This window comes from Rhinatrema bivittatum, chromosome 2, assembly GCF_901001135.1.
Source record: "Rhinatrema bivittatum chromosome 2, aRhiBiv1.1, whole genome shotgun sequence".
NCBI lineage: Eukaryota > Metazoa > Chordata > Amphibia > Gymnophiona > Rhinatrematidae > Rhinatrema > Rhinatrema bivittatum.
In genome coordinates, this window is record NC_042616.1 from 420,953,257 (window position 1) to 420,966,190 (window position 12,934).

Genomic DNA, 12,934 nt, shown 5'->3' on the forward strand with positions numbered 1-12,934 from the left:
TTTATCAATCAAATGAAAGGCAGATAATTTGGAGGTCATGTTAAGACCAAATAAGAGAGACCCATCACAAGCTTGCATCTCTCCAAACATTGTTTTTCATTCTTTAGTTTCACACTGTAAATGCTGTGAAACTATTTCCAATACACAGTGCCCTAACTTCTTCAAAATACTAGCTTACTATTTTTCTTGGCTTACTGCCTCTTTTTTAAATTGTTTCCCTTTTTTTTTTGGCCCAACATTGTATTTCACACAAAATATTCTACAGGCATTCAACCCAAAGGGGAATACAGTCTCAAATTGATATTTCCATCACTGGGGACATCAGGAGCCACAGTAGCGTTTCATGGCTACCCCTTTAACTTGAAGTTATGGCTCTTATTTGCCCCTTTCTGCAAGGCAAGTATCGGCCCCAGCCCAGCGATCTTGACATCTAGTGAGGAAGCTCAAGGTGCACACGTGTTGCATTCTAGAGGGAGCCACAATCAGTTGCTCTGGCACAGGCAAGTCATTGAGACAGCTGGGTTTTAAACAGGGTGGGAGAAGGATCAAAAAGTGTGGTAAAACCCTAGGTAGTTGTGACTGAAGGATCATGGTGACATAGCCCAAGAAGTCTGATGAACGTGAATTCAATAGAAGCAAGAGGAAACCGCCGGGTTTTCAGGAAAAAAAAAAGGGTGGGGCACTGCTTTTTGAAAATAGCTGTAAGTTTGAGAACACTAGAACTTTACTACTAAGTCCCTCTCCACCCACCAAATGTAAAACTGCTGCCCATGGAGGCCATCACCATTTGGAGCAAACAACAATACAAGATAAAAATGTAACTGATCTCAGCAGCTTGTCAGTTTATTCCACTAATGTAGCAGGAAGGTTTGGTTCTACAAATATAACTGCAGCCCCAGGTCATACAATCAGTTATTTATCTGCTGAGTCAGAGGAAATACTGAGGGGATGCAGAGAGTGCACATGCTTATAGGTGGGTGTCCTGTCAGTTTTTGCTCTGACTCCATCTGCTGGAAGGACGACATAACCCATGGTCTGGACTGATCCGGGTACGTACAGGGAACAGAGGTTGCTTGCCACCAGGGGCCAGCGAGCATGCTTGAGTGCCGTGGGGTGCAGAACAGCAACTGTCAGCACAGTGTTTGAAAAAGCAATTGTCAAACCATATGCACAAGAAAGGATCAAACATCTTCCTCGAATGTACACTGTGGTAATTTGTACTCAGCACTAAGGAATCTGAGCCAGCCAGGTGAAGGGCTGAATTACACTATATATGGGTAAATCTATGGCAAAGGGGTAACCCTGACACTTATCCAAACCATATGGCAAAACAAAATCTTATTTTTTGAAGTATTATGTTGCACATATAAAAACTGAGTAGTAATTCACTGTATGGCTTGACCTTTATTTATTTGGTCCCAGGATGCTTGACTACCTCTCCCATAAATAAAGCTATTGGAAACACCAGCCCAAGGGGTTGTCTTGCTTCTGGGTGCTGGCTTTACTGTCACCATACATCAAGCCAGGTGCCTATCTTCCATTTCTCACAGCAAGTAAGAACCAAGGAGCTTGGAACCCAGAGCTGCACCACTGATGGGATATGCTAACTTCTGAAAGTTCCAGAAGCTTGGGAGGTGGTCTTGCAGCCCCTTAGCATGACTAATAAGCAGAATTCGACAAATCCTTGGGACTCAAGACTGCCATGGTAACTAGAAATTTCCCCATGGCACCCAGGACTTTCTTCCTACTGCTGAAACAAGGGCTCCCTTAGTCAACACTACACAAGTCTGCATGGTGCAGAAATTTGCACTCTAGTCTCATAAGACTAGAAAGGAAGGTTCCTGTACCATGTGGTCCAAACCCATTGAAAGCTGTTCTGTGCTAACTAGAGGAGAACCTCTGTTTCAGCAGCTAAGACAGCAGCATAAAATTTGTCTAGGCCTATTCTAGCCCTCACAGAACCCCACTGAGAAGCCCAGGTGATGCATAATCCTTTGGTACAGCCCAGCACTGTCCAAGAGGGAAACAAATGCTCCTAGTTCCAGGCCCTGAATTTAGGCATAGGAAACTGCTTCTGGTGCCAAATTTTGATAAGATGCCACAGCATTACCACTACTGCTATAAAACTTTATCCGGGCCTGCCTTCCACCCGCTTGTTACCTAAAGAGGCAGTGGTGTCCTGATCCAGCAGCAAAAGCAACAACTTTGGGGAAAAAAAAAAGAAATTCAGCGTAGGGACTCCAGCTGCCTGGATGTTCAAGGCCCTGCAGCAGCCTCGCACGGTTTCCATAATAAACAGGAAGCTAGTGTGGGAGGAGAGGGCTGGGAAGAATCAAGCCATGGCTGCTTTAGGTAACCAGGCTGGGAGGTGAGGGAAAGGATCTGACAGGGCAATCCGGGATCCCTCGCTCCCCTCTTTAGGACTTTGAGAGAGTGGGATGGAAGTAGACTTCTACTCAAGGAGTGAGAGGGAAAAAGCAGCAATCACCCAAAATATAAATCCACCCTGTCCAGTGCATGCTGCTCCCCAAAACAGAGCCAAACCGCTTTGATGTGTAGATCCATGGAAAAACGTTTTAGCAAGGCTGATCTTTAGGTGAGGGAGGAGAAGTTGCTAGTTGGAGCCTGGGTGGCGTGTCAAGCCTGCTGAGTAGGAGTGGGGAGATTTGGGCTAGTTGGCTGGCTAGCTAGGTAAGTTGGGGGGGGGGGGGGGGGGGGGGGGTTTGAGAGAAAAAAAAAGACTGCTGGGGACAGAGTTGGAGATTACGTGAGAGACTGGATGAGGGGTATTAAAGGAAGACTGGTGGGGACCCAAGTCACAGGGAAAGGTGGAATAGCCAATTTCCTCAGTCTAAGCTATCACAGGATGCACTGTCGACAGCAAGCTTAAGGGTATGTTTGTGTGTGCATCGGAGCGACAAACATTGCTGGCTCATGCTTCTACCAGCACCCTGCAAAGGTGCATCAGGGGCCTGATTTACTAAACGTTTACTCAGACACAGAATGGAACACAGTCTAAGTAAGATCTTAAAGAGGATCCTTAGCACCCTCCACTCTACCCTTCTCCCCATCTCCTGCTCTTCAGCTTTGATGGGGACAACTAAGGGGGGGGGGGGTGGTATGGGAAATAAAGTCTCTGCCATTACCTCCTAAGTTTTTTGGGCTGGCTCCTAGATTCAAAGACAATTTGTCAAGGCCTGCTACTAGGATGTTTACCCTTAGAAAAAGGGCAACAAGAGTCTTTTCACAAAAAACTTCAATTGCCAAAAAAAAACCACAAACAAAACTAAATTGAATGTGATCCCTATGCACTTAACATTTCTAGCACACCACAATGATGTGTGCAGCCTTGGTACAATTCACAAGATACGAAAACAGTCACCAAAAAAAAAAAGAAGAAAAGCAGCCTCCCCACCAACTGCATTGTTTTTAAAAACATCCACCCACCCTCCATCCACCTCCTCACCTGACCTCCAGGAAGTCATTCTCACCCACACGTTTCCGCACAAGGTAATCCCGCACCTTGCCCCCTGCTTCCTGGTGCTCCCGCAGCAGAATCATATTGGCCCCAATCTGCTCGGCCATGCTGGTCACTGTGGCAACAGAGGCCTCCATGTCAGCCTCATTGAGACCATACTCTCTTCCATCTGCAGCCAAAGAGCAAAAAAGAACCATCATGCAAGGGATCCAGGTAAAACCAGAACTGTTTGTAGGTCACTGCTGATTACTACCAGTCTGCACAATGCCACTCATAGGGCATGTGTAATTCAGTGTTGCAAATATCTTGTGTTACAAGGGAGCAGTTCAATTTAACAAGATCTTAACTTTTTTTTTTTTTTTTTGTGATCGTTACGCCGTACTCTACCTTGAAACCCTAGACTAGTGCAGGTTATAAAAAGACAAATAAATCTGGTCTGTGATCAGCACAGAGAACCAATGGCTATTTTTAAGATCCACCAATATGATTTGGAAAATCAAATATTGCTTCTCCGCAAAGGCTGCATGGGAAGTCAGTACAGCACACTGTATTAACAACTTATTCCAGTACTATAGCGGTTTTGACACCCTAAAGGGGGGGGGGGGGGGGGAATGGGTGATGTCAGACTGCACTCTCGTGGACGTTCTATTCTGAGTCAAATTTTTTGATTCTGCTGCACCTGCGCAGCACTTCCCACGTAAAGCAGGTACTGATCTCTTCAGTTAGTAATAAAGCTAGAAAGCAGCGCTCCAATTACATAAAGAGGTAGAGAAAAACATGTCCAGAGAGAAGGGAGGGTAGGCATGGCTAATTCATCCTATCTTAAGAAAACACAGTTTACGGTAAACAAAACTGCTTTTTTTCCCCATTGATAAGCAGAATGAATGAGCCATGCTATTTGGGAGTCTCAAGCTTAAGGGAAAAGAAAAATATATAAGGCATGGAGAGGCAAATGACCTTTTCGTTCTTGCTGTATTATCCGAATTACAATTTATTTATTTTTTTACACCTTAATCCCCCGAGCACATGGTTTTCTGGTTAAGCACACTTGATAATACTGCTTGTCCCACACTATCTGAAGCTGTTAGCTGGTCTAAGCAGTAATGCGAGGTAAAGGTGTGGACTGATGATCAAGTAGCAGCTGATGAGCAGAAACTGAACTCAATAAGGGCACTTGAGCTAAGTGTGACAGAACTGAATGCAATTTGCGATCCAGCTGGATATTGTTCTTTTAGCGATCACTACTCCTAGCAAATTAGAATTAAGAGAGACAAATAACTGAGGATTGGCAATGAGGCTGGGTCCTCTGTTTATAAGCAGCCAAAGCTCATTTGCTGTCCAAGGAATGGAGTAGAGATTCTCTTATTTGTGTGTGGTTTGGGAAAGAAGATTGGTAGTGAAATGTCCTGATTGATGCGAAAGGCTGAAACCACTTTAGTTAAGAATTTGGGATAAGTCCTGAGTACTACCTTGTGATGAAACTCCAAGCAGGGAGAAAAATGAACTAAGGCCTGTAAGTTCACTTACTCCTCAGACTGAAGAGATTGCTACAAGAAAGACCACTTTCCAAGTGAGATTTTAAATCTACAGATTGCAGAGGTTGGGAAAGAGATTTCATTAGAGTTGATCAGACTACATTCAAATCCCAAGGCACTGCAGGTTTGTGGATTGGAGTATGGAGATTAAAGAGTTCTCTCATGAATTGAGAGATTAAGGAGTGAGAAACCTCTGAAGATTCCTAGTCTCTCTAGTGGTACGTGGCTACAGCACTTAGGTGGATTCTGACTGATGATGTTGCTAAGCCCGACTGGGAAAAATGTAGTAATTGAGGATATCTTTGGGTGCCAAAGAGAAGAGGCTAATGTCTCAAAGATGGCACCACTCAGCATATCTTTTCCATTTAAAAGAGTAGTTATGTCTAGATGGTTTCCTCACTGCTATAATTCTTTGAATATCTGCTGAAAGAATTAAGCCCTGTAAGATCTCACATTCAACATCCAGGCCATCAGATGGAGGGAGGAGTGTAAAGGATAAAGGGAGCCCTCCTCCTGGGTCAAGAGATCTGGACTGAGATCTGTCGGATCAGTTTTGGAGTATTGCACCAGATAAGCAAACCAAGGTTGTCTCAGCATGTAGGAGTTATGAGAATCATGCGAGCTTTGTCTTGAATCAACTTTTGAACTGTTCATGGGATGAGGGGAAATCTGAGGAAATGCATAAGACCTTGTGACCATGACATTAGGAAGGCATCTTGTATCCTTCCATATCGGCTTAGATAAACAGAGAAGAATTGAGGTACTTTTCGATTTTGCTCTGTGGCAAGGAGATCTATCCAAGGTCGACCCCACCCCTGGAAGATCTGGCTTGCCGTAGACAGGTTGAGCAACCATTTGCAAAGATGAAATACTCTGCTGAAACAGTCAGCTAGTGTATTCGCTATCCCCGGTAAGTATGTGGCTCTCAGGGTGATGGTATTGAGGGCCCACTCCCAAAATCCAAACTGCCTCCCTGCAAAGGAGCCAGGATCCCGAGCCCCCCTGCTTGTTTATATAAAACATGGCTACTTGATTGTCTGAATAAATCATGAGGGCATGACCTCATTAGATGTGTGAAGGCCATTACTGCATATCTCATGGCTCCGAGTTCCAACAGGTTTATCTGGTAGCAAAGTTAGTTTTGTAACCAGTGACCTTGCGTTTTGTAGTGAAGTAGATGAGCCCCACCCCAACCCCAAGTGGAGGCATCCATAATGAGAACTAGGGTATGGGTTGGATCTCGAAGAGGTGCTCCCATGGATAGGCTTTCCCGATCCAACCACCAATTTATGTACCTCTGCATGTTTTAAGGTTACAGTGGTGGACATTGGCTGAATATACTGGGTCCATTGTGACTTCAAGCCCCACTGGAGATGTTGAATGTGTAGGAGAGTGTGGGGTACTACATGGATGGCTGCAGCCATGTGACCTAGCAGTACCAGAATATGGCGAGCAGTGACTTTTGATCTGAAGAGTAATTCTGCACTTAACGCATGAATGTGGTCAATCCTCTCATGAGAAAGGAATGCTCGAGACTGAACTGAGTCTTCTTGCCCCTCTGAACTGTAACATGTTGGTTTGAGTACAGACTTCCCATAGTTGATGAGGAATCCTAGGGATCCTAGACCTGACAGTTTCACCTGACCAGATATCCCTATCAGCCAATTGTCCAGATAAGGAAATAAGTGGATCCCTTGATGTCTGAGGTGAGCCACAAGCAGACATTTAGTAAACACTCTAGGAGGAGAGGATAGACCAAAAGGATAGAACTTTGTATTGGTAGTTTTTCAAATTCACTTAGAAGCACTGGAACTGTCAACATGACGGATATAATGGAATGCGGGTGAAGGGATCTTTGAGGTCCAACACATCCAGTCATTCTCTTGAATGAATGGGAATACTAGTTTGAGGGATGTCATCTTGAATTTCTCTTTCCGAAGGTATTTGTTTAGGGAGTGTAAGTCTAGAATAGGACGGAGACCTCCTGAATATTTGGGAATGAGGAAGTATTGGGAGTAGTATACCTTGCTGATCTGATGCTTGGGCACCAATTGAATGGCCTGTTGGATTAGGGCACAGACTTCCTGTTCTAGAAAAGGCAATTGAGAAGTGTCCTTAAATTGGGCCATATGATGTGGAAGCGGAGATTGAGAAAGGAAATGTAAACAATAACTTTTGTAGACAATTCGTAGGACCCACTGATCCGAAGTGATTCGGTTCAGGTGTGAGGCAAAGGTTGTTATCCTGCCTCCTACCTGAAGGTGAGGCTGTGGCTAGGCTTCTTTCAAAAAGATGGTGGGGGCATTTGAAGAGATTGATGAAAGGAATTTTGCTGTTTTCTGTCCCTTTGGCATCCCCTAGGGGGAACAGACTGAGTTTGCAAATGCGGCTGCTGAAACTACTGGAACTATTGAGTTCTGTAAGGTGGAAAATATTTAAAATGGTTTCCTCTGGTTATAAAATATGTCTTCTATACTGATAGATATGTCTAGATGATGGCTGGGGATCTGAAACTGCTGTCAGAGATTGAACTGCCACGTTCTGATCTTTTAACTGGGTTACTGTATTCTTCAATTTCTCACTAAATAGATCACCCCCCAAGCAGGGAAGATTGGCTAGTTTGTCATGAGCATCTTTCTCTGATTGAACTAGAGCGGAGCCAGGCTATTCAACGAGCAGCTTTCACAGGTGCCGAGGTCTGTGAAGAAGTTTCAAAAGATTCATACACTGCCTTGAACAAATGACATAGATCCTCTTGCATGTCAGAAGTTGGAGTAATTTTCTCTCCCAATTCGTTTTGCAGGAATGGTTTTAGTAGCTGTTAAGATTTTGTACAGATACTGCACCATATAAAATTGGTGCTGTTGTATTTTTAAAGATAAACAAAAATAGAAAGAACCACAACCTGTCTTGTTACCGTAAACACAAAAAAACCCAAAAAGACTCAGGATCCAAAACCTTCAAAACTGTATACACCCAATGTGCTGATAATTATATTTAAAGTTTTTGATGGAACCGCATCAGCAAGCCAGACAACGGCAGTAGGATAACTTGCCGTCCGGACTACTCGTCACTTGCGGCTTTGTTGTCAGTTAAATGAAAGTCTATATTCAATTCTTCACACCCCTGTTTCATGTAAACCGGCATGATGTGAACGCTTTCATGAATGCCGGTATAGAAAAACCTTAAATAAATAAATAAATAAATTGTTATGGAATATCAATGCATGTGTGACATCTGTTCCTTTAAATGTGATTGAAGAATAAAGCCAGACATCGGCCGGTGTTTCGCGATAAAAATCGCTTCTTCAGGAGTCAATTGCAATGATTTCAATAAATATAGAACAGATGCTATTTGAAAACAAGGAAACATGTATCAAATATGTAATCTGCACAGAATTATATCAAATACTTGGCGTTGCTGTAACACTCCGAGCTAACATTCATCCCGGACGATACAGTCTCCCATAAGTCAATCTTCAAAACGGGACAGAACAACCCTGAGACGCTAACCCTTTAAAAAGCCTGCGTTTTTGTATGCGTGGTGACGTGTGACGTCCCGTCTCACTGACGAAACGTTACCATGGTGACGTGTCAACAATGAGCAGCGCTGTCAAAATAGTAGCGTGATCCTGACAGAGAAGAAACAGATTCAAAAAAATGAAAAAGAATTTTTTCACAAAAATACTTGAAGTTCCATTGCTGAATTCAACCCTTTAGGCTCAACTGTATCAAGACAGTGGATCCAACGTTGCTCCGCACGTAATAAACGGTTATTGAAATCTCCACCACGCCAGCTGGGGGATAATTGTTCAAGAGCGCAAACTTTCAAATTATCAAAAGTATGTTGATGTTGAAGACAGTGAGCTGTCAATGGGGCTGTCAGCCTCTCCGTGGAGATACAGGACCGATGTTCAATTAGTCGAGTCTTCAGTGCTCGCTGAGTCTTACCTATAATATATAATTATCAGCACATTGGGTGTATACAGTTTTGAAGGTTTTGGATCCTGAGTCTTTTTGGTTTATTTGTATTTTTAAAGATAACATAGCACTCTGGAAGGTTTTCTTAGCAAATTCATCCAGAATCCTATGCTCTTTGAGAGGAGGCGTTAACGCATGGAGTTTGGATTTCTTCGCTCATTTCATCGTTGACTTAACCGGTACTGATGTTTGAGGGAGCTGAACAACTTTGTATATGGCAAACGTCAGCAATTTGAATTTTAAGTCCAGTTTTCTGGAAACAGTAAGTATTGAGGGGACTCCCACATCCTAGACAATACAGCATCCAGCAGCTTATGCAACAGCAGAGCTGATGGTTCAGCTGGTACATCGAGTATTTTCAGTATTCCAAATACTTCCTCATAAGGGTCAGGAATTTTTTGGATTTCCATGCCCAGTACACTGCCTAGTTTCTCCACAAATTTGAAGTAAATGAGATCATTGGAAGGAGAGGAGTGGTCGGGGACTCCTCCGGTGGGTCAGATGGATTCCCCGTTAAGCTGTTCAAGGAATGGTTCGGTGGAAGTCTTGGTGACTGGTTAACAGAGTGTGTTGCCCTATCTCAGGTTGTTCCTCCGGAGCCAATCGAGGTTGCACTAGTGGACAGTGTGTGATGAATTTGCATCTCCTGCTGGACTTGGATGATGGGGAGGAGAAGACTGTGGTTGAAGAGTTGAGGATAGGTCTTTAATAATGGAGATGATCTGGTCTATGGCCTGCTGAGAGCAATTGGTTTTGAGTGATGTTCCTCCGGGGGGGGGGGGGGGGGGGGTGGGGAGAACAGGAATGGCTTCTGCGAGGTCTTACTTTCGCAGATAAAATCTGAGGAAGGCTGAACTTCCCAGGATCCTCGTTCCCGTCAGGAAGCAGACATCTGGGCGAGAGTTACTCCTGAAGTATGAAACAGAGGAGGGGGAGAAGATAAACCTGAATATACAGAACGGCTGTCCTGAGATGAAGATGATCAAGAACTTATGGAAACAGGTCTGGGAGGCAAGACCCAAGGGGGCTGAGGTAATATATCTTGAAGGGGTCTATAGACCAGCTTGGAGATTTGTGCTTTTGTCCATGCAGACTTAGGACAGGTGTGAAATCAGCTCTCCCCACCCCGTTTTTCCCGCGATGAATGCATCAAAGCTGCTCCGTGTTTATGATGATGCATCTGTCGATGCGGATTGTGTGGTACAACATGGCACCATGTGCACAGAGGCCTCATCCCTTGGCTTGTGCGTCGAAGATAGGGGTATTGCGTCGTGCATCGAAGCCCATGCAGGAATAAGTACTGGCTTTCCCAAATCTACCAGTTATTAACTGTTTATGGACTTTTCTTTCAGGAACTTGTTCAATCTCTTTTGAGCCCCACTATGCTAGCTGCCTTGACCATGTCCTCCAGCTAAAGATCCCATAGCTTTATTGTGCGAGGTGTGAAAAATTTCCTACAATTTTTTTTAAATCTGCCAGTTGCTAGCTTCATAGTGTTTGAAAGGATAAATAACTGCTCTTTATTTATGTTTCACTCCACTCATGATTTTATAAATCTCAATCATAACCCCTCAATTGTCTCTTTTCCAAGATAGAGAGTCCTAATCTGTTTAGCCTCTCTCCTTAAGGGAGCTTTTCCATTTCCTTTATCATTTTTGTCACCCTTCTCTGTACCTTTTCTGAGAATGGGATGACCAGAATTGCACACAATACTTATGGCATGGTCGCACCATGGATCTAATACAAGGGCAATATGATATTCTCAGTTTTCTCTATTCCTTTCCAAATAATTCCTAATATTCTATTTGCTATGACTGCTGCCGCATGCTGAGCGAAAGATTTCAAAGTATCATACCCAAGGACTCCCAGGTCCTTTTCTTGGATGGTAACAAATACGGAACCCAGCACAGTGTAACCATAGCTGGGATTTTTCCCTACCTTTGCACTTGTCTATATTAAATTGCATCTGACATTTAGATTTATTTTTTAATTTTAACATGTTTTATATACCGTATATTCGGTTTTACCATCATAACGGTTTACATTAGGAGAGTGACGACAGAGATTTAGCAAATACAATTTAAAGGTAAAGTTGGGTAGCATTGGGGAGGCAATGGAAGGGTTAGATTATAAGGGAAAAAAGTTCTTTGATGTCTGTTGTAGAATTTGTGGTTTTATTGGTCCATCCTAAGTTGATAGGGTGGTGTCTGTTCTTTGTAGTTGTCTGGTTGGGAGTTTGTTGATGTTGGTAGTTGAGATCATCTGAGAAAGCTCTGGTAAAAAGCCATGTTTTTAAGTCTTTTTTGAAAGTTTTGGTGTCAAATTGAGTTCTTAGATTTAGGGGTAAGGAGTTCCATAGAGATGGGCTGGCAATGGATATAGCTCTCTCTCTCGGGTTGATATTAGATGCGTGATTTTTGCATAAGGGATTTTGAGGAGGCCTTTATTCATTGAGCGAAGGTTCCTTTTAGGGGCATGCAATTCAATGTGTTCGGTTAGCCAATGGTTTTGTTGTCCTGTGATTAATTTGTGGAGGATTGATAAAACTTTGTATTCTATTCTATATTTAATAGGGAACCAGTGCAAGGATATGAGAGTAGGTGTAATGTGTTCTTGTTTCTTGGTTTCTGAAAGAATCCTGGCAGCTGCGTTCTGGAATATTTGTAGTGGACGTATGGTGGTAAAAAGGAGGCAGTTGCATAACTGTTCTAAAGTCATTTTGAATGAGGAAGGGTTTGAGGTGTCTGAGTGTCAATTTGTGATAACCTTCTTTGATTTTATTTGTTAAATGGGTTTTGTAGGATATTCTTTGTCAATTGTAATTCCAAGGTTTCTGGTATGGTCAACAGGAGAGATAGTCTCACAAGGCCCTTCTGCAGTTCTCGACAATCCACTGCCATGTAATGACAACAATTTTGTGTCATCTGCAAGTCTGAATACCTCGCTTGTCTGTCCTTTCTCCAGATCACTTATGAATAAATTAAATAGCAGAAGTCCCAATATAGACTCTAGGGGCACTCTACTGATGACCTTTCTCTATTCGGAAAACTGACCATTTAGTCCTACTTTGTTCCCTATTATATAGAGCTACCAATCCACAATAGGAGACTGCCTCAGATTCCATGACCTTTCATAAGAGACTGTCAAATGCCTACTGAAAACCCAAATACATAACCATCAGCTCACCTATGTCCTCCTATTTAAATTCTTTAAAAAAATAAATTAAAAAAAAAGCCTAGTAAATTAGTAAGGCAAGGATTTCCCTATGCAAAAACCATGTTGACTCTTCCCATTGAAGCATGTTTATTTAAATGGTCAGTAATTTTGTTTTTAATAGCTTCTACCATTTTACCCAGCACTGATGTCAGGTTCACCAGTCTATAGTTTTGGCTCACTCAGATCCCTTTTATAAATTGGCGTCACCTTCCAATCTTCTGGTACAGTGTGTTTTAAATAATAGTTACAAGTCACCAGAAACAGATCTGCAATAGTTCCTTCAGAACTCTGGGATGAATACCATCAAGTCCCAGTGATTTGCTATTGTTTACTCTACCAGTCAGAGTTATTATATCCTCCAGGGATTCCATCAAGTTGCTCACAGTCAACACCATCAAAAAGTGTTTCCGTATGGATGTGATGTAAGACAGCAGAAAAACTAAGTTTCTTCGCCTCTATTTCCTTGTCCCCCTAACCACTGTCATCTAGTGGCCTGTCTCCCTTGCAGGCTTTTTGCTTCAAAATGTACTTGAAAGATTTTTTCCCCCCAATTTTATATTTATTAAACAAATTTGTTTTGTCAAAGACAACTGCAAGAAAGCCATTAAATTAATAAAAAAAAAAAAAACATACAAGTACATTTTCAGCTCAAGCTCTCGAATGGGGGGGGGGGGGGGTGTTTCTAAAATGTGTCAAAAAAAGAAAAAAAAAAAAGTTATCAAACT

The 12,934-nt window shown here is 42.7% G+C and overlaps 1 protein-coding gene across 5 annotated transcripts in view; it reads right to left on the reverse strand.

Moving 5' to 3' along the window:
• GTPBP1 (GTP binding protein 1) overlaps positions 1–12,934 on the reverse strand; it is a 100,411-nt gene that overhangs the window by 48,255 nt on the left and 39,222 nt on the right. For 4 of the 5 annotated variants that reach the window (XM_029590200.1, XM_029590198.1, XM_029590199.1 and 1 more), the window contains one exon: positions 3,467–3,647. In XM_029590200.1, coding sequence (XP_029446060.1) covers positions 3,467–3,647 — 181 coding nt within the window. The remainder of the gene's footprint in view (positions 1–3,466; positions 3,648–12,934) is intronic. The other variant, XM_029590203.1, reaches the window with a different exon arrangement.